The sequence below is a fragment of the Thunnus albacares genome, chromosome 23, assembly GCF_914725855.1.
Source record: "Thunnus albacares chromosome 23, fThuAlb1.1, whole genome shotgun sequence".
In the NCBI taxonomy this organism is placed as follows: Eukaryota; Metazoa; Chordata; class Actinopteri; order Scombriformes; family Scombridae; genus Thunnus; species Thunnus albacares.
Window position 1 is genome coordinate 2556269 of NC_058128.1, and position 21538 is coordinate 2577806.

General features: G+C 37.9%; 2 protein-coding genes across 4 annotated transcripts in view; both read left to right on the forward strand.

Moving 5' to 3' along the window:
- Positions 1-21538, forward strand: part of LOC122975244 (NACHT, LRR and PYD domains-containing protein 3-like) — a 98165-nt gene that overhangs the window by 17065 nt on the left and 59562 nt on the right. The window lies entirely within an intron of this gene.
- On the forward strand, positions 1878-21003 carry LOC122975251 (ribonuclease inhibitor-like). Of its 3 annotated transcripts, none has more exons than XM_044343598.1 (7): positions 1880-2427; positions 3845-4018; positions 4698-4868; positions 8297-8473; positions 11801-11974; positions 12648-12818; positions 17777-21003. In XM_044343598.1, exons 1-7 carry the CDS (start codon positions 2228-2230, stop codon positions 17787-17789), a joined length of 1080 nt encoding a protein of 359 aa, XP_044199533.1. In that variant the 5' UTR covers positions 1880-2227; the 3' UTR covers positions 17790-21003. The 3 variants fall into 3 exon arrangements, with proteins under 3 accessions (XP_044199536.1, XP_044199533.1, XP_044199534.1); XM_044343599.1 differs by lacking the exon at positions 17777-21003 and adding an exon at positions 13074-13252; XM_044343601.1 differs by lacking the exon at positions 12648-12818 and having other exon boundaries at positions 1878-2427.

Below are 21538 nucleotides of genomic sequence, written 5' to 3' on the forward strand. Positions count from 1 at the left end.
CTTCACAGACATTTTTAAGCTAGTAGCTTCGTGTCACCGACTCACCGGCACAGCTGATGGAGGATGCCGGAGTGGAAGCTGAGATAAACTCAACTGAAGGGAAAATGATTCAGTTTTACTGTTTATGGGGGAGCCGGTTAACGATAACGAGTGGAGAAGGGTTCGGGATTTTCAGTGTGTGTGTGTAACTCGTCCCACAGTCTCAGAGTTCAATCCACTCGGTAAAGGGTCCGTTTTGTTTTCCCCACAACCCCTAATCAGTTCAGTTCAATCCAGTTTCACAAACATAAAAGGAGGAAAACTCAAAACTCCGCTCCGGGTTTTCACTGCAGATCCCCACAAAACAAAATAACCCAAAGACACTAGCAAAGCAACACAGCACATAAACGGTGTACAGTTCTAATGAATGGCGGAGTGATATTTTTATTAATTCAACTTCAATATCACATACAGATAACATAAATGGAGTAATATAACAGAAATATAGAACAAACAAATATACAACGCCAGGGATTACAGATAAATATGAAATGAAAATGGTGCAGTAGAAAATAAAGATATAAAAAATAAATGTACACATTACAATTATATTAGTTCATTAAATTTGGAGCACAAATTTATAGTCTTCACAGCTTTTCTATTGCATGAGGTAGACAATGTTTTAATGTAGGATTCTGTTTCTTCTTTAAATGAACAAAGAGGGTTTAACTTTTAACACTTTACATTAATGTATATAAAACTTGGCCAGCAATATGATAAGAGTGATGAGGCATTATTCATTTGAGCAAGTTGATGAAATTTACATCACACGGACCCTCACGGACGCAGAAACTATCATTTCAGCTTCAGTGTGCTGTCATGCTGATTTGAGCACGTTCTAAATGTCTAGTTGACCAATCAGATTGCTTGGTCAGAACTACCTGTTGTATAATGTCAGTTATACAACAATATCTAAAGTTTGCTAACATTAACCAACATTAGCCTCCGTAAACTACTGGTCATACGAGACAAAACCCCTGAGTGTGTTGAACCGAGCAATGGTGCCTTTTATTTTTCATGAATTCAGCTTTTTATTTTAAAGAGGGAAGTCATGTTACACAGTCTTGTTTTTAAGTCTTTCTTATATTCTGTTAGTCACAGAAAGAAACTCTCAGGTGTTTTCTCTCTTGTTGGTGTAGAGAAGAGTAGTAGCAGGAAATGCACAGAGGTCTGATGAATATATAAGAGCAGAATGATAGAATTCAGACTGTTTAAAGAGATCTTATACACATTAAAGGTCAATGTTATATTTTAATGCTGATACCCTGATAACATCTTTCTGATGACATCATGATGAAAATAATTCAACCTTATTGGTTTGTTAAATGTGTTTTGTGCTGAATCAGTTTTTCAGATTCTCAGAAAAGAATGTTGACAACTAAACATCATGCAGTCGTCTGTCCTGCACATCTAAATATTGAATTACATTAATATTTGATTATGTACAGGTCTAATATTGTCAAGCCATTTGTTTCATTTGTGTTTGTCAACTGTCACTAAATTTTGCTGCTTATGGATGTGAACCTGACAACAGCAGGTAGCAATGAGAGATGATCTTTCTCAACTGTAACTGTTCACTGAGTTGAACTGAGTAAAAATATCCTGCAGTCAAATTAAAAACTAAAAATAGTGGACAGTAAAAATGTTTTTCTTATCAAGATGCCTCATGCTGACTTTGTGGAGACAGACATGGGATCAGATCACACAGACAGACTGAGCACATTATGGAAGCCTCAATGTAACTCCATTTTCTCTCCCTTCATCTGCAAGGTTAAAGTAAAACAAAGATTAAAAGTCTGCAGGTATGAGAGAGAGTGATGACAATTTTTGTTTCATCCAAGCACAGTGAGATACGATTAGCTGAACTAGGAGTGCTCTGGTAGCCTACTGGTTAAGATACATGTCATATAATCACAATATCAGTGGTTTGATTCAGGTGGCTGACCTTTGTTGCATGTCATTCCCTGTCTCTCTCTCTCCTCTTGTTTCCTTTTATCTCTCAACTGTCGCTTTACATTAAAGGAATAAAATGCCTCAGAAAAAAAATATATATTTTAAAAAAGATGAGCTGAATCACTGATGTGAAGAGCAAATGTTAATCAAAATAGGGAATGTCAAACTGTTTTGTCATCAAATGCAGGAAGTAAATATAAAGTGTCCTCTTTCATGATAACATATGTTGTAATATATGTGTCATTACAGACTTTATGGCTGTGAACTCTCAGAGACTCACTTTGAAGTTGTGGCTTCAGCTCTGAAGTCCAACCCCTCCCATCTGAGAGAGCTTGACCTGAGTGCAAACTTCCTGAATAGAGATCCGACTGGTTCAAGATTTGAGCTTCTATCTGCTGGACTGGAGAGTCCAAACTGTAGACTGGAGACTCTGAGGTCAGTTCACTGGCTGTAGCTTTGGCAGTTTTTTATGTATTCAATTCAAATCCTTCACTGAAGTTCACATGTTTGGTTAATACATTTTTGGGATTTCCTTGAGCACAAATCTGTAGAATTTAAATTGAATTTAGAATTTAAATGTAAAAATGATTTCCAAAGTTTAAACTAATATGAGTCTTCAGCAGTCTGAGTTACACATATCAAGTAAGTATTTTTGTGTTTCTTCAGTGTTTCATTGCTGAGCTGCAGTGGAGGGATCATAACTCAAAGAGGGAATTTTGAACTAAATAGTCTGTAACTTTGAGTCAGACAAATCAAGTGGGAGTCTACCAAACTGTCAAAGCCTCATATCAGCTTCAGCTGAACTTATGAACTAATTTCCTACAGTGTAGCTGTGTTAGGAAGAGACCACTTCACAGTCAGTATGGACAGGAGGAATCATTACTGCCACCAATAACATGTTTTAATTACACAAACCTACTAAACTACCAAATACAGGAAGAAGGAGGTCATGTAATAAATAATGAACAGGTTTAGTTCAACATGTCTGATTTCATATTGATCCTCTAATTTCAGACTTGAATGAGTTCAGCAGCATTTTATGAATCGATTTTATGAATGAACTCATGGAAGTCAACTCAATAAATATTATTATTGTTATTATTGTTATTATTATTATTATTATTATTATTATTATTATTAGTAGTAGTAGTAGTAGTAGTAGTAGTATTGTTATTGTTATTATTATTATTATTGTCATTTTTATCACAATAAATGGAGTTAATCTATGGAACAACCAAGAGATGAAAACATGTAGAACATTAAGTAAGTTTAAACAAATCTTTAAAAATAACATATTGAACAGATATAGAATGGATGAACAAAGAGGTGGTCTGGAATAATATGATTTGGTACAGAGTGTCTTTTTGACTTGTGTTGTTTTTGTTTGTTGTTATTGGTTCTATGCAAGTTATCTTTATTCTCTTGTGTTGTTTTGAATGTTTTTTAGCTTTGATTTGATTGATAAATTATAAAAAGGGGTAGGACTAGAAAAGTTTCATTGAATGGTTATTATTTGTGTTGCTTACTGAAAGTTTGCTGTTATTTTTATTTCTTTTGTTTTGCTGCCTATATATTTTATTTTGCTATTTTAACATGTTCAAACTAAAAAAATGTCTAATCTAATGAATCAGTGTTGACATGAATATGTGTCTGAATGTTGTGGTGACATTTGGATGATGTCTGTAGAAGGCTGACATCATGATGATCCACAATAACACAAAGTTACTCTGCTCATTTTAGAGAAAAGCTGATTGATGAGGACATAGTAATGTTGAACTACACATTTAAAACCTGAACACATCTGATTGGATTATAAATAGATTTTAATCTAAATCATTTATTCTTTATTCAGATTGTGGCTCTGCAGGTTGTCAGAGACCAGCTGTGCTTCTCTGGTCTCAGCTTTGAAGTCCAACCCCTCCCATCTGAGAGATCTTGATCTAAGAGGAAACGACCTGAAAGACGCAGGATTAAAACTACTGTGTGATTTTCTGGAGAGTCCAGACTGTAGACTGGAGACTCTGAGGTCAGTTCACTGACTGTCTGTTACTATTGTTGATCTTAATGTTTAACAACTGAACCTAATTCATGAACATACATAACTTACATCCATGAAGTTCATTTTCTTTTTTCCATATTTTCATTTTTTTACTGTACAAAGTTTAGTCTGTAGTTATAAAAGATGACTGATTCTTAAAGAAACTGTAGAAAATGTCCACTGTTAGTTGTTAAAGTAAATGAATGTTTATAACTTTTGGTAAAGAGTCACATCTGTATACAGAAGATCCTCTCAACTAATATCTGTTTTAAATTGATCAAGTTTACTTGCTGAAAGAGAAATATTTCTTTATTATATTATTTAATGTTTTTTACACAATAATGTCTGATCATTGACATTTATTTCTTAGAACACACACACACACACACACACACACACACACACACACACACACACTGATCTAAATGCAGGTGTTTTAACTATTTTTTATGAATCAGTGTTGACATGAATATGTGTCTGAATGTTGTGGTGACATTTGGATGATGTCTGTAGAAGGCTGACATCATGATGATCCACAATAACACAATTTTTTAGTGAAAAGCTCATTGATGAGGACATAGTAATGTTGAACTACACCTTTAAAACCTGAACACATCTGATTGGATTATAAATGGATTTTAATCTACATCATTTATTCTTTATTCAGATTGAGTTCCTGCAGGTTGTCAGAGATCAGCTGTGCTTCTCTGGTCTCAGCTCTGAAGTCCAACCCCTCATCCCATCTGAGACATCTGGATCTGTCTGGAAACGATGTGTGTGACGTGAAGCAGCTGTGTGATTTTCTGGAGAGTCCACACTGTAGACTGGAGTCTCTGGGGTCAGACACCATTTTTTACTTCTGTGCTGAGATCAATATGATGTGATAGTTGTGGTGACACTAAACTGCAGACATAAAGCTGATATTATGCTGATCCACACTGAGGATCTATTTTCTTCTTCAGTGGTTTAGTCCTTTGACTGTCAGAACAATGTTGAGCTGCACATTTAAAACCTTCATATAACAAGAAAAATCTACACTGGATAATTCACTCTGAACCCCTGAAACTCTTGATTTTTACATTAAATTTCACCTTCACTTCAGGGCTGGGCGATATGACTAAATCAATATCAGGATTATTTCAAACTTTTACCTCGATTATGATTAATGAACAATTATTTTTTTTATATGCTTTTTTTTTTTTACACTGCCCTCATAGTTCTCTAACAAGGTCTGTACTGTAAACATGCTGAACTACTGGGATATTTTTTTCCAATGAAACATATGTTAACTTTGTGTTTTTTAATTAATTTTTGAAACACACACAGATATACTATTTATGGTTATTTATTGAATATTTCAAACAGTTGAAATCAAAGCACACATCACTTGAAATGGAGATGTCTTGTGAAAAAGGTCACATTTTAGTTCTAAAGTAAAAAGCAAGTTCCCTAAAAAAAAAGTAGAAAATAATAACTTGCATCTCTTGCAAACAAAATAAATTATTTTAAATAACGGCATGTGTGAAAATGTTAATGCAACACTGCTGATTAAGCTTCTTTGCTTCTGATGAAGACGTAGACGGCTCTGTGCTCTCTGGGGTACTTTCCCTGTGGACTGAAGCTGCTGACTCCATCATCTCTGTTCTGACTTCTTCCTGAATGGTGGGGACATGGTGTGCAGAAGTGTATGCTTCCAGTAGCTCTTCTGTGATGGGTTCTGAGAACTTCTCCTTAAGGTACTCAAGGATGTGGGTTTTGATTGTTTTAGTCAGCTCCATGTCATCTTCCTCCTCAGCCAGCACTCATGAATGGAGGATGTGTAGGACAGAGTTCACAAATGAAATGGTCACATACTCTTCTCCTGACAGGACATCTGTGAACTCCATCAATGGGGAGAGAGCTTTGTTGACAGCCTCTAAGACATCCAGGTCAGCCCACGATGGAACAAGTTGCCTTGATTTCTCATCATCAGCGAGGATCTGTGTGATGGCTTTCTTTTGCTCAAGGATCCTTGCAGTCATCATTTGCATTGATCCCCATCTGGTGGCACATGCAGTTTTCAACTTGTGTTGTGGCAGGTTCAGCTCTTGTTGTGCCTTCACAAGCGCCTTCTTCTTTTTCCAACAACAGGAAAAAGCACTGACAATCTTTTTGCAAACCCTCATTTCCTGCTGCACACGTTGATCTTCCATTGCATTTTCTAAAATACACACACATGAAAAGATGAATTATTATTTTATTGAGGGTTTGACTTATACCTAAAGACTTAACAAACTTGCAAAATAATAGATGAGGAGAAATCTCTTGATTCAAAGCTACTTAATTAATAATAGATTAATAACAGACTTCTAGAGTAATTTTTATTTCTACTTTAATGATGACTCATTGTAGCGTTGTTTTACATTGTAATGTGAAGTTAACATTGTAATATGAAGCACATTGTAACATTAAGAAAAGTGCTATATGAATAGTTAATTATTATTGTTACAGTATTTATTTAAAGTGAACTAAAAGATAGCTCTAGCTCAACTGTAGCATAGTGTCTGATCAGCTGATGTGTTGCCTATCGATTGCCAGGTGCAACCTGTGTCCAAAACATTGCTCCCGTGTCCGTCCATTGAGCTGTGTAGCTTTGACGACATTAGTGCTGTTGTCTGTCGTAATGGTCATGAGGTTCTATTCCATGAGGTCCCATGCAGACAGCATATTTCTCAGGCCCTGTGCAATCATTTCTGATGTGTCATCATCTGCAAAATATGCCGTCTTCAGGCATCTGTTGCGCAGGTTCCATTCATCATCAATGTAGTGCGACGTAAGGCTCAAGTATGGCTCCATCCTTGTACTTGACCAGAGATCAGACGTTCCTACAAAGTACTGAACAGATTTGAGTTCAGCAGCTACCTTCTCACGACATGTTTTGTACATGTTGGGCACCGCTGTTTGGGAAAAATATTTTTGCAATGGCACAGTGTATCTTTTGTCAAGGGTTTAAAAAGATGTTTAAACCCACTATGTTCCACAGTGGCTACGGGATCTATATCCTTCATGATGTAATATGCAATAGCATCAGTTATTTCTTTCCATCTTCTTGAATCCTTTGCATAATGTGCGGCATTTGTAAATGCTTGTGTTAGTGTCAGCTGCTTTGTGGAAGCGCTTTAGCGTTTGTCAGTCTCTCTCTTTTTTTGAGCCATGAACTCTTCATATTGGGTAATGTGGTTGTGTTCCAAGTGATTAAACAGATTGATGGTGTTACCTTTGGTCACTGAAATTGTTTTTCCAAAGTGTTTACATTTGACTTATTTTTGCTCTTTGTCGTCTTCACTGAAGCTGAAATGTGTCCAAACCACAGACACAGTATTCTTTTTAGTCATAAGCTGCTCAGGTTGAGGCCTATTTGTTGGCTCAGTGTTAGTGCTTGTGTCATCCATGGTGCCAACTTGCTTTGAGTGAACTCGCACTAACGTTAGTTGGACGGGGCGGAGGCACATGACTGAACACAACATAGTATTGTTTTAAAGGGACAGTTCATGAACGCACACATTGAGGAAATTATTAACCGACTTAACCAACATGAGAAAGATTAAGTCAGTGAGAGGGTCTTAATGTCGGTCTTGATACATTTTCGGTTAATTGCCCAGCCCTACTTCACTTTAAATTTTGTTCTTTAAATTTAAACCAAAAACCTCAATCAGACAGCAACAAATATAATATCCAGTATTTACTTGTTCCAACACTATTATGAAGCTGTGCAGTGTTTATATTAACAGAAATATTTAAACACAAGATGCTGTGATTTTTTTCATGGCGACATCATTCCATTAAATGTAAATAATGTCGATATGTTGAACATCATTTTCCTCCTATTTTCCCAACATCCATGCTGACATATTTGATATCATTATAAATGTTGGGATCTTGAGTAGAATCTGAAATATTCATGTGGATTTTTAACTTGTGTTTGGCTGAGCAACATGAGTTTGTATAGATGGAGTCACTGGTGGAGCTGCAGAGTTTAAGAGGTGAAGTCACTACGTCTTTATTGAAGTAGCAGCATGTTGTCATTAATATTAATGAGAGCTCTTTTTCACTGTTTGTATTTTAAAGTCTTTAACCTGCATCCTGTTGGGTTCAGCTGTTTGGAGTTTCCATTTTCTAAACTTCCACATTCTAAACCTTCTTCAGCTCTGAACAGATTATGAAACTTTGCATGATTTCAAACATGAACTTTGTTTTCTAAAGTGACGTCATTTATTCTTTATTCAGATTGAGTGGCTGCAGTTTGTCAGAGATCAGCTGTGCTTCTCTGGCCTCAGCTCTGAAGTCCAACCCCTCATCCCATCTGAGAGAGCTGAATCTAAGAGGAAATAACCTGAAGGACTCGGACATGAAACAGCTGTCTGATCTTAAGGAGAGTCCAGACTGTAGACTGGAGACTCTAAGGTCAGTTCACTGACTGTAGAAACTGTAGAAAATGTCCACTGTTAGTTTTTAAAGTAAATGAATGTTTATAATTTTTGGTAAAGAGTCACATCTGTATACAGAAGATCCTCTCAACTAATATCTGTTTTAAATTGATCAAGTTTACTTGCTGACGGAGAAATATTTCTTTATTATTTTATTTAATGTGTTTAATGAATAATGTCTGATAATTGATATTTATTTTTTAGAACACACACACACATACACACAGGGACACAGAGATCCAGGTGCAGAGATCAATACAGGTGTTTAAAGTATTTTTTATAAATCAGTGTTGACATGAATATGTGTCTGAATGTTGTGGTGACATTTGGATGATATCTGTAGAACGCTGACATCACAGCCAGCAGGACAGGGGGGCACTGGGGGGCACTGTCTGTCCAATTGGGATTTTGTGCCCCACCCAAACTTCAGATTCATGGAAACTTCCTGTCTTACTGTACGTGACTGAAGTTAAGCTACATCGCACACGCACTGTCACACCGCAGTTTCATGTAGCTAACAGCTAGATGAAAGTTGGAAACTGTGGCTAAGCAGTTATGTTTGAGCCACTTTTTAACAAAAACACGTCCAGAGGATGAAGCATGTTGGGACCAGGCCGTGCCTTTAAGTGAAGTCACAGCAGGATGGTTGTGAGACATTTGTTGGCTTTAAAGTAGGGCTGTTCGATTATGGCAAATATCATACTCACGATTATTTTGGTCAATATTGAGATCACAAGTATTTAACACAATTTCATTTTGACTCATGGAACAGAAACGCTTCCATTTTATTAAATGTAGCAGTCAACACTGACTCTGAGTGTCTCACGGAGACCCCATGTTTTATTTTTTTTATTTCTGTTGCATTTAGTGAAGCGTAATCTGCACAGACAGCTGTTTAAATCACAGAAATATCTGGCTGTATATGTGTTTTAGGCATGCACGATATTGGATTTTTTACCGATATCCAATATTTTCCATCTCATTTTTGCCGATGCCGATATATGTGCACATTTTATCCACCTGGCTGAGGAGACTATTACACCTGCAATCATAGATTGTACTAATGATCAAGAAAGACAATATATGAAGGAAGAACTTATGAAGACTGGAGTTCAGGAGCTCAGCATTAAAACACATGAACCTGCCAAGTGGGAGGAGCAGTAGTTTTCTTTGAGTTTATCAGACAGACAGGAGTAATGTGCAGGATTTAATCTTTGGTCCACAGTCCGAAGCAGAAGGTGGCGGTAATGCACCTCATACGCTGGTTGCCAATAGCTATTATAAACCAAAAAGAAGAAGAAAAAGAAAACGTTTTTTCCAAACAGAGTGGTACATCCTGTCAGCCGAGGTGTTTCCTATCTCTGCAGCCGAACACAGCAGCTCCTCTGCGGACTGTTTCATCCTGACGGTCCCGGTGTTTCCTCCGCAGGCTCCACTTCACTCAGCTGCCCGACAGACCCGCTGCTTCTTCCCACTTTAACCTGAATAACAAACCGGGGCTCGGTGCTCCGGTTGGATCCAGACGGAGAGCCGGGGCTAGCTGGGAGACTAGCGGAGCGTTAGCCGCAGTATGACCGGAGGGAAGCACAGCCAGCTAGCCTCCGCTAGCCTCCCAGCTAACGTTACCTCCGGTTTCACTACAGGCAGATTCACTCGCTACAGTGGGCGAGGAAATAAAACCAATGAATCAATAAGTACAAACACTGTTGATTTCTTCCCGTGGAGCCGACATGCAAACTATTTAGGTTCAGTAAATCCCAGCTGTCAGTCAGCCTGGTGAAGGCAGGTTAGTCTGTGGACAGAGACGCTCAACGCCTGTCGGAGGCGTTTAAGGAGGAGCGAAAGCGCACCGCTGTAAAGGAAAGAGGTTTGCTGGATTTATAACACAAGACAAAACGAGAGCATCACTGCGAAATGACAATAATAAACAATAATCGTTTTATCTCCATTATCTTGTTTTCATAATCGTTGGAAGCCAAAATCGTAATCGAAATAAAATTCGATTAATCGCACATTCCTACTCTAAAGGACCCTTCAGTCACCAAATACGGTGTAACAACTGGACACCTGAACAACTTGACGTTTTTGTCTTTTGAAAGAGAACTAACTGACACTTGTGATTACAATGACATAATCAACCTTTCCAACTCAAAGCCCAGAAGACTCGGCCTTGTGTAGGAATAGTAGCCGCAGGTAAGCCAGTGTTATTTATCCTGGCCCGCCGTGGCATGTTAGGATTGTGGTTTCTGTGAGGAAGTTCTGAACTGTAACATATTCATTGTTCAATTTGTTCCAAGTGTTATGCAGTGTTGGTTTGGTTATTACAGTGGAAACCGCCTGTATTGATCACAGTTACAGTGATCAATCGCTTATATGGATCACAAAGCTTGAGACTGAATCATTCTTATACAAATGTTGTTTAAATAGTTTGCTTATACTAATCAAGTACAGTGTTCATTTTGGGCCTTTTCATACATGAAAACATATGGAAAAAATGTAAAACTACAGTAATTCTATTTTTTTTATTTTACTCCCATGAAACATGTTTGATATGTTCCTGGCGGCTGCGGCACCATTACTGCCTCGTGGTAACCCGTCTGCTTCCAGCTGGTGACCTGAGGCTGCTGCTGCCTGCACATTGAAATCATGACGTGAAAAAGAAAATCATTTTCTCTCAATGAAAAACGTTGTTTCCTCGAAGCTCATGACAAACTGCCAAAAACCAGCCAACGAGATGCAGCAGCGACACAACAACCAGCGTTTAAACAGCTGTACTGTATTTTGAAACAGTCAGTAAAATTCATTAAATAGAGAAGCTGCTCGTTTCATTACTTTATATTCATGTAATAAATATACAAATGTCAATTAGATGGTATTCTGCATGAGAAATAAAGAAAAGATGTTTAAAAATCAGTTATAATAATCATCTGTTGATAGTGATCAATTTGATCCAGACAGATGTGATCAATATGAGCAGTTTCCACTTTATTGTGTTATTTCTTCTTTTATGTATAGAAATTCACGTTAAACTACCAAAAAAGAGAAAGAAATGTCTGATCTATGAGCATGTAAAAAGGAGTGCCCACCGGTGACGACCTTGTGCCCCCCTGCTGATAATTGTATGGCGCCGCTCTGGCTGATGTTATGATGATCCACAATAACACAATGACAAAGTTACTCTGCTCATTTTAGTGAAAAGCTCATTGATGAGGACATAGTAATGTTGAACTACACATTTAAAACCTGAACACATCTGATTGGATTATAAATGGATTTTAATCTACATCATTTATTCTTTATTCAGATTGACTGACTGCAGTTTGTCAGAGATCAGCTGTGCTTCTCTGGTCTCAGCTCTGAAGTCCAACCCCTCCCATCTGAGAAAGCTGGATCTGTCTGAAGGAAAGTTTCCGGAATCAGACGTGAAGCTACTGTGTGATTTTCTGGAGAGTCCAGACTGTAGACTGGAGTATCTGAGGTCAGTTCACTGACTGTCTGTTACTATTGTTGATCTTAATGTTTAACAACTGAACCTAATTTATGTACATACATAACTTACATCCATGAAGTTCATTTTCTTTTTTCCATATTTTATTTTTTTACTGTACAAAGTTTAGTCTGTAGTTATAAAAGATGACTGATTCTTAAAGAAACTGTAGAAAATGTCCACTGTTAGTTGTTAAAGTAAATGAATGTTTATAACTTTTGGTAAAGAGTCACATCTGTATACAGAAGATCCTCTCAACTAATATCTGTTTTAAATTGATCAAGTTTACTTGCTGAAGGAGAAATATTTCTTTATTATATTATTTAATGTGTTTAATGAATAATGTCTGATAATTGATATTGATCCTTCACAATAATCTCTCTCTCACACACACACTGATCTAAATGCAGGTGTTTAAAGTATTTTTTATGAATCAGTGTTGACATGAATATGTGTCTGAATGTTGTGGTGACATTTGGATGATGTCTGTAGAAGGCTGACATCATGATGATCCACAATAACACAATGACAAAGTTACTCTGCTCATTTTAGTGAAAAGCTCATTGATGAGGACATAGTAATGTTGAACTACACATTTAAAACCTGAACACATCTGATTGGATTATAAATGGATTTTAATCTACATCATTTATTCTTTATTCAGTTTGGAAGACTGCAGTTTGTCAGAGATCAGCTGTGCTTCTCTGGCCTCAGCTCTGAAGTCCAACCCCTCATCCCATCTGAGACATCTGGATCTGTCTGGAAACGACGTGTGTGACGTGAAGCAGCTGTGTGATTTTCTGGAGAGTCCACACTGTAGACTGGAGACTCTGAGGTCAGACACCATTTTTTACTTCTGTGCTGAGATTAATATGATGTGACAGTTGTAGTGACACTAAACTGCAGACATAAAGCTGATATTATGCTGATCCACACTGAGGATCTATTTTCTTCTTCAGTGGTTTAGTCCTTTGACTGTCAGAACAATGTTGAGCTGCACATTTAAAACCTTCATATAACAAGAAAAATCTACACTGGATAATTCACTCTGAACCTCTGAAACTCTGTTTTTATCTTTTCTATTTGATAGTTTTTAACCTGCATCCTGTTGGGTTCAGCTGTTTGGAGTTTCCATCTTCTAAACTTTAGGACAAAAAAATAGATTTTCAGATTAATTGCGATTCTTATTTGAATGATCAATAATTGATTCTTGAAATCCAGAGATGGATCTTTGCATTTGTGTCTTTACTCAGTAAACATGTACATGTGCTCTGTGTTGTGTGTGTGCAGTGGTTACTTGTTGTAAATGGTTCAGTTAGAGCAGCATGATGTGTAAAATGTCCACTTTGTTTAAATCCAGTTATTACAACGTGCACAAAAATCTTATTTTAAGTGTAAAAGTAACGTAGATGCTAGCTGCTATATTAGCTGCCTTGAGTCACCACAGTCCTGTAAACCGTGACGTGAATAGTTTCAGTCTGTGGACCCGCCGCAGTTTACGGGACTGTGGTGACTCAGGATGGTCAGCTGACTCTGGCTGTCTCGTAGGGGATCTAGAGATCACATCTACAAGAGGAACAGGCTGAAAAAAGACTCCACACACTGATCTGAGCTCTGGGTTTGTGTTTGTTAACGAGATATTATCTCTGACTACGAGATGTGAAAGCGTGGAAGTGGACTGAACAGTGTGCAGATTCTACTGTATTCAGTCTGTCTCTACCTGCCGGGGAGCTAACGCCAGCCAGCAGCTGTCTGCAGGTATCAGACTGATGTCAACACAAATACAAACAGTGCAGATGAACTAATGAGCAGACTTTCAGTTTCTGCCGTCTGTGCTCAAAGTGATAAAGTTGAAACAGCAGGTACTGACAGTCCATGTGTTGCATTATGGGATAGCATTTATGTGTTTTAAATGTACATAATGATGAAGCTCTTGCAAGTGATGCAGGTCTTTTATTATTCTTGCTCAACTGTTTTGCACATGTAGACCTAAAACATATAAATGTGTCGTGTTTTAGTCTTTTGACATTTTTACTTGTGTTTGGCTGAACAACATGAGTTTGTATAGACGGTAGGGCTGCTCGATTATGGCAAAAATCATAATCACGATTATTTAACACAATTACTTTTTGACTCATTTTTGCCAATGCTGATATATGTGCACATATTTTTTTCCACCTGGCTGAGGAGACTATTACACCTGCAATCATAGATTGTAGTAATGATCAAGAAAGACAATATATGAAGGAAGAACTTATGAAGACTGGAGCTCAGGAGCTTAGCATTAAAACACATGAACCTGCCAAGAGGGAGGACCAGTAGTTTTCTTTGAGTTTATCAGACAGACAGGAGTAATGTGCAGGATTTAATCTTTGGTCCACAGTCCGAAGCAGAAGGTGGCGGTAATGCACCTCATACGCTGGTTGCCAATAGCTGTTATAAACCAAAAAGAAGAAGAAAAAGAAAACGTTTTTTCAAACAGAGTGGTACATCCTGTCAGCCGAGGTGTTTCCTATCTCTGCAGCCGAACACAGCAGTTCCTCTGCGGACTGTTTCATCCTGACGGTCCCGGTGTTTCCTCCGCAGGCTCCACTTCACTCAGCTGCCCGACAGACCCGCTGCTTCTTCCCACTTTAACCTGAATAACAAACCGGGTCTCGGTGCTCCGGTAGGATCCAGACGGAGAGCCGGGGCTAGCTGGGAGACTAGCGGAGCGTTAGCCGCAGCATGACCGGAGGGAAGCACAGCCAGCTAGCCTCCGCTAGCCTCCCAGCTAACGTTACCTCCGGTTTCACTACAGGCAGATTCACTCGCTACAGTGGGCGAGGAAATAAAACCAATGAATCAATAAGTACAAACACTGTTGATTTCTTCCCGTGGAGCCGACATGCAAACTATTTAGGTTCAGTAAATCCCAGCTGTCAGTCAGCCTGGTGAAGGCAGGTTAGTCTGTGGACAGAGACGCTCAACGCCTGTCGGAGGCGTTTAAGGAGGAGCGAAAGCGCACCGCTGTAAAGGAAAGAGGTTTGCTGGATTTATAACACAAGACAAAACGAGAGCATCACTGCGAAATGACAATAATAAACAATAATCGTTTTATCTCCATTATCTTGTTTTCATAATCGTTGGAAGCCAAAATCGTAATCGGAAGTTAAATTTGATTAACCACACAGCCCTAGATCAAGTTCATATGTTGAAGGAGAAATATTTCTTTATTGTGTTATTTAATGTGTTTTAATGAATAATGTCTGATCATTGATATTGATCCTACAGAACACACACACACACACTGATCTAAATGCAGGTGTTTAAAGTATTTTTTTATGAATCAGTGTTGACATGAATATGTGTCTGAATGTTGTGGTGACATTTGGATGATGTCTGTAGAAGGCTGACATCATGATGATCCACAATAACACAATGACAAAGTTACTCTGCTCATTTTAGTGAAAAACTCATTGATGAGGACATAGTAATGTTGAACTACACATTTAAAACCTGAACACATCTGATTGGATTATAAATGGATTTTAATCTACATCATTTATTCTTTATTCAGTTTGGAAGACTGCAGTTTGTCAGAGATCAGCTGTGCTTCTCTGGCCTCAGCTCTGAAGTCCAACCCCTCATCCCATCTGACATATCTGTATCTGTCAAGAAACGACGTGTGTTACGTGAAGCAGCTGTGTGATTTTCTGAAGAGTCCACACTGTAGACTGGAGTTTCTGAGGTCAGACATCATTTTTTACTTCTGTGCTGAGATTAATATGATGTGACAGTTGTGGTGACACTAAACTGCAGACATAAAGCTGATATTATGCTGATCCACACTGAGGATCTATTTTCTTCTTCAGTGGTTTAGTCCATTGACTGTCAGAACAATGTTGAGCTGCACATTTAAAACCTTCATATAACAAGAAAAATCTACACTGGATAATTCACTCTGAACCTCTGAAACTCTGTTTTTATCTTTTCTATTTGACAGTTTTTAACCTGCATCCTGTTGGGTTCAGCTGTTTGGAGTTTCCATCTTCTAAACTTTAGGACAAAAAAATAGATTTTCAGATTAATTGCGATTCTTATTTGAATGATCAATAATTGATTCTTGAAATCCAGAGATGGATCTTTGCATTTGTGTCTTTACTCAGTAAACATGTACATGTGTTGTGTGTGTGCAGTGGTTACTTGTTGTAAATGGTTCAGTTAGAGCAGCATGATGTGTAAAATGTCCACTTTGTTTCAATCGAGTTATTACAACGTGCACAAAAATCTTATTTTTAGTGTAAAAGTAACGTAGATGCTAGCTGCTATATTAGCTGCCTTGAGTCACCACAGTCCCGTAAACCGTGACGTGAATAGTTTCAGTCTGTGGACCCGCCGCAGTTTACGGGACTGTGGTGACTCAGGATGGTCAGCTGACTCTGGCTGTCTCGTAGGGGATCTAGAGATCACATCTACAACGTTCTAAACTTCTACATTCTAAACCTTCTTCAGCTCTGAACAGATTATGAAACATTGAATGATTTCAAGAATTAACTTTGTTTTCTAAAGTGACGTCATTTATTCTTTATTCAGTTTGGAAGAGTGCAGTTTGTCAGAGACCAGCTGTGCTTCTCTGGCCTCAGCTCTGAAGTCCAACCCCTCATCCCATCTGAAAGAGCTGGATCTAGAAGGAAATTACCTGAACTACTCGGACGTGAAGCAGCTGTCTGATCTTAAGAAGAGTCCAGACTGTAGACTGGAGACTCTGAGGTCAGTAGAGAGTTGGAGTCAGTCTGTGCTGGTTTCAGCAGTATTGTATTAAACACAGTTAGTATCAAAGCAAAGATCCAGTATTTCCTGGTGAACCTTCAACCTTCTCAGTGGCTGCTTTCCACAGTGAAGCTGTGAGAGGAGAATGGTGACAGGCTTCAGGATTGGACAGAAAGACAGAGAGAGAGAGAACAGTCAGCCAATCAGATCAGCCAGAAGCTTGTTGTGATCATGTGTTTGAGTTGATGTGAAGACGACTGTTGTTGTTGTGTTGATGTCTGCAGGAAATAAAGCTGGATTACAGCTGACAGCCTTACAAGATGTATAGAGACAGTGGTCCTCATCATCAAACTGTCCTACCATCAAATCTGATCTGAAAGTGTTTGTTCTCTCATTTCAACACTAAAGAATTGATCAGTTCATCTTTGTCAGAGCTCTAAGATCAGTCTGACTGCAGCCTGCAAATCACTGGCTCTGATTTCACACAAGCATCATTACGTTTAGTAACCATGTGGTCTTTATACAGACCAGAACCTCTGCTGAAGTCCAGGAATCACAGCAGCTGTTTAGCTGAGAGCTCTGACTGATTGTCATGTGATGATTTAACAGCAGGAAAGATCTTCAATCCCACAGAGACTCTGTAGCTTTCAACTTTTCTAACAGTTGACATGTATCAACAGTAAATCCATCAGTAAACTGATGAGTGAATGTCTCTGTTTCTGCAGTAATGATGTGTTCATGACTCTCAGAACTTTATTTCCTCTGTGTACTTGAGTGAAATCTGCAGAGTAAACAGACTTGATAGCAAAAGTCTGTGCAGGTGTGTGAGCTTGGAGCTCAGTGTGTTCACTCCAACACGTTAACATGAGAGCTGAAAGGAAGCAGGCTACGCTGCACAGCTGTTCCACTTCTGGTCTGAACAGGACTGAAGTCCCTGCTGCTCTTTATACTGGATGTGCTGCATCACTGACTGACAGCTGATGAAGTGAGTCTCACTAAACACTGATTTATGACCTCTGTTGTTTCTTCTTCTCTCATCAGATGGCGGTATTGATCTCTGTCAGAGTGTGAGTGAACATCCAGGAGTGTGTGTTGAGAGAGGATCAGCTGGATCCTGATGATCCATCTAGACCGGAGTCTGGATCTGGATTTTGTCATCTTCACTTAAGTCTCTTAACTGACTACAAACTGAACAGTTATCTCTGGATTTGGTTGAATCAGCACTTTACAGATGTGTTATACATGAGCTGTTTGATGCAGGAAAGATTAATAAACAGGTGTTATAAGTCAGACTCTGACCCTGGGCCCATATTTATCAAGCGTCTCAGAATCACACTGAGAGTTAACGAGGACTAAAACTAATTAATGAAGCAGAAGAGAATTTACTGTGACTGTCAGCAGGAGAAGGATTACTCCTGGGAGAGAGTGAGACGTGGCTGTTTTACCACAGTCAGAGCAGCAAAGTAGAAATAATGATGACGTGTTGTAGTTTTCTCACAGTCTCAGCTGGAAATATGAAACAGTGGTAATTTGGTATATTATGTGTATAAGCAGGTAACCAGGCAGGTAACTTACCAAGGTTATGGAACAAAACTATGATGCCAAAATTCATTATAAGATGATATTTACAAAGTGTAAAGAAAGCCTGAGAGATAAATGTAGCCTATATGTTAATGAAGATAACAGGTAATTAGACTCAGCTGTGTGAAATGATCTTGGTTCAGCCACATGGTTTCACAGCCTGTAATAGTGCTGCATCTTGCACATATTGCACAGACACATGTTGCAAACCCTCTCCATGAAGAACATCTTCTCTTCCACTGTCCAATTCCTCTTTCAACTACACCCCAAGTTAACTTGTGTTCTCTACATGAAGGTAAATACAGTGTAACAATAGAAACATATATTGTTCAGGTGCATCCTCCTCTCTCAAATATCAGGCTGCAGCTCTGCTGTTATTTGAAGGAGCCTCAATAAAAAGTAAGCCTATAAAATATTTGAGCTGTTGTAATGAAGTTGAGATATCCTTCATTATGCAGCTGACATGATTGTGTGTAAATCAAAGTTTTAGTGGGCTGTAACTGAGGACCCTCGTCATGCTCGTTATCTTTACGACGTGCATTAAGCCAGATCAAAGTTTGATTCATGACTTCCATCATTGTTGCTTCTGACAGAATCGTCACTGTTGCACAGCTGCATTTTCTCCGTTACCATAAAGTGTAACATTGTGAGGACGTTCTGTATTTATTTAAATGATGTTGTGTAGAAACATCATGTGTTCTCCTCTGCATCACACACAAAGTCAGTCTCACTAATGATTCTGTTTTAGTCCAAACAATCTTTTAATAAGCTCAGTGTCATCAAGCGTTCCCAAAACATCTCTCCTCTCAGGGAATATCTCTGCCTGAACTCCATCTCCTGCAGCTCCGAAATATTGGCAGAGATACGAATCATTTACCAAGTTTGGAAAGTTGATAAAAGGCTTTTTCTCCTAAAAGTAGAAGCAGAGATGCGTCACTCTGATCATTTTTGGCCAGTTAGGAGTGATTTCCTGCTCTGAGACGCTTGATAAATACGGGCACAGATGTGACAGATGTGACAGATTGGATGTCCACAAATTTCATTCAGTTCAATTCAGAAAGAATTTATCATTGGTCCAGAAAACCTGCTTGCAGGTCAAATCATATCTTGGTTCTGTGGTGAAAAACTTTGTATTTTTTGATTCCAGTCTAAGTTTTGATGATCATATCAGCAGCTGGTCCAGTCCTGTTTTCACCATTAAAACATATTCAAATAATATGTATAAAACCAGCACAGAACACTGCTGCTGTCAGACTTTGAACTAAAAGCAGGAAAAGAGATCATATTACTCCATTTCTATCATCACTTCACTGGTTACCTGTTTGTTTTAGGATTGATTGTAAAGATTTGATTGATTACTTTTAAAGGCTCTTCATGGCTCCAGATGACATTTCAGAGTTGCTCTGTGTGTAAATATTAAAGGTATCCAGCTTTTATATGCTTTTATATGTTTTTATATGTTTTTTTAACTATCATGTTAGTACTGAGATTGTGAAACTGGCTTTTAAGTACGAAGTGAAACAATCTGCAGAAGCTTGTAAAATGAGACAAAATAATCCCTTTTAATCAATTGAAATCTCTTCTGACTGACATAGATCAGTGTGAATGCAGTTGTGTTTGAATTGATGTTGTCCCTTATGTTGATGTCTTTGGCTTGTTTGTTGTATAATCTGTTGATACTTTCATTTTTAAGAGCTTTTATTGTTTTTATATGTACTGTTATTGTTTCTATTGTTCTTATATATGATTTGTTGCTGATGTTTAATGTAACTTTCATGTTCTTTTATATGTACTGGACTCAGGGCGTCCTTGTCAAAGAGAGTTTGCTCTCAATGGCCCTCCCTGTTTAAATAAAGGTTGATGATGATGCAAAAATATGATGTCTAAATGAATAGTTTATATCTCATAACGATATTTAACAAGTCATTTGCATCAGGCTGTAAGTAAACACTGGTCAGCCAATCAGGAGGCTTTAACAATAACTATATAATTTAAACTTGTAGGTGAGATCATGTGATCCAGCTCTATCCAATCACATCCTTTACATCTTGTTTTCTGCATTAGTGCAGCATCTTGCATGTATTGTACAACACTGCACACAGTGATAATGATGCAAACAGACTTTGGGCACAACTTCATTAAACCATGAAATGTATCTTCTCCACTGTCCAACTCATCTCCAGCTAAACCTGCTGTTGACTTATGTGTCTTTACAGCTCTTTGAAATATATCTCTGCCATCAGCAGTTTAAAACTAATGAATCATGAAATAAATAAAGCCACCATTTGCATGAATGCAGCTTGTTTTTCTATAACTTGACACTGAGTGATGGGAAATGAATTAGTGCTGATTATCAGCACAGATAAATTTGGGTCCTGGTCTTTGCTGTCAGGGCTCTGGATCAACCTGTTTGAGGAGCTCAGTCTGATAAGTCATTATCTTCCTTTAAATCACTTCTTCAAACTCATTTTATCCACTGATCTACTGATTATTGTTGTTTTATATGCTGTACATCTAAAATGTGAATCTAATGTGTGTTTTACTGGTTTATTTTCTTCCTGTATGTTTGTTAGTTTTGTGTAAAACATTGTGTAACGTTGGTTTTGAGAAGTTTTATAGACTTGTGAAGGGAGGGTGGTGGGATGATGGTGGTGGGAAACAAAGACCAAATTCTAATAAACATCTGTGGAAATAAATGAACTTGCAGTGTTTTTATTCTGTGTCAAGCTTCAGCTTCATGTATAACATCTATTTTTATTGTAGTCATTGTTTTTGTCTTTGTGTATAAATGAAGCATATTTGATTGAATCTGTGTTCTTAGTTTTGTTTCTGTGGATCTGTTAGATGTTTTTTGTCTAACCACTGGACCACCAGGACGCCATCTGAGTTTATGGTTATGCTTTATTTTAAAGCTCCATTATTCTTATAATTTCTCATTAATTTCTTCAAAGTTTCCAGGGAATAAATTGTCTGTGTAATTTGGTCTATTTATAGATTTCCATTTCCACCTGAGTTAATATTTATTCATCAGTCATTTATTATTGGAAACTTTATTCTCATATATGTTGAATTGTGTGTTTTTCTGCAGATGAAACATGTTTGCATGTTTGTCTGACCTGCTGTGAACTGACTAAACGACTTTAGCTTATGCTAGCTTAGCAACTGGAATTCATTCATTGGAAGTGAACCAACTGAACACTGTCTTTATTTGACCTATAAATT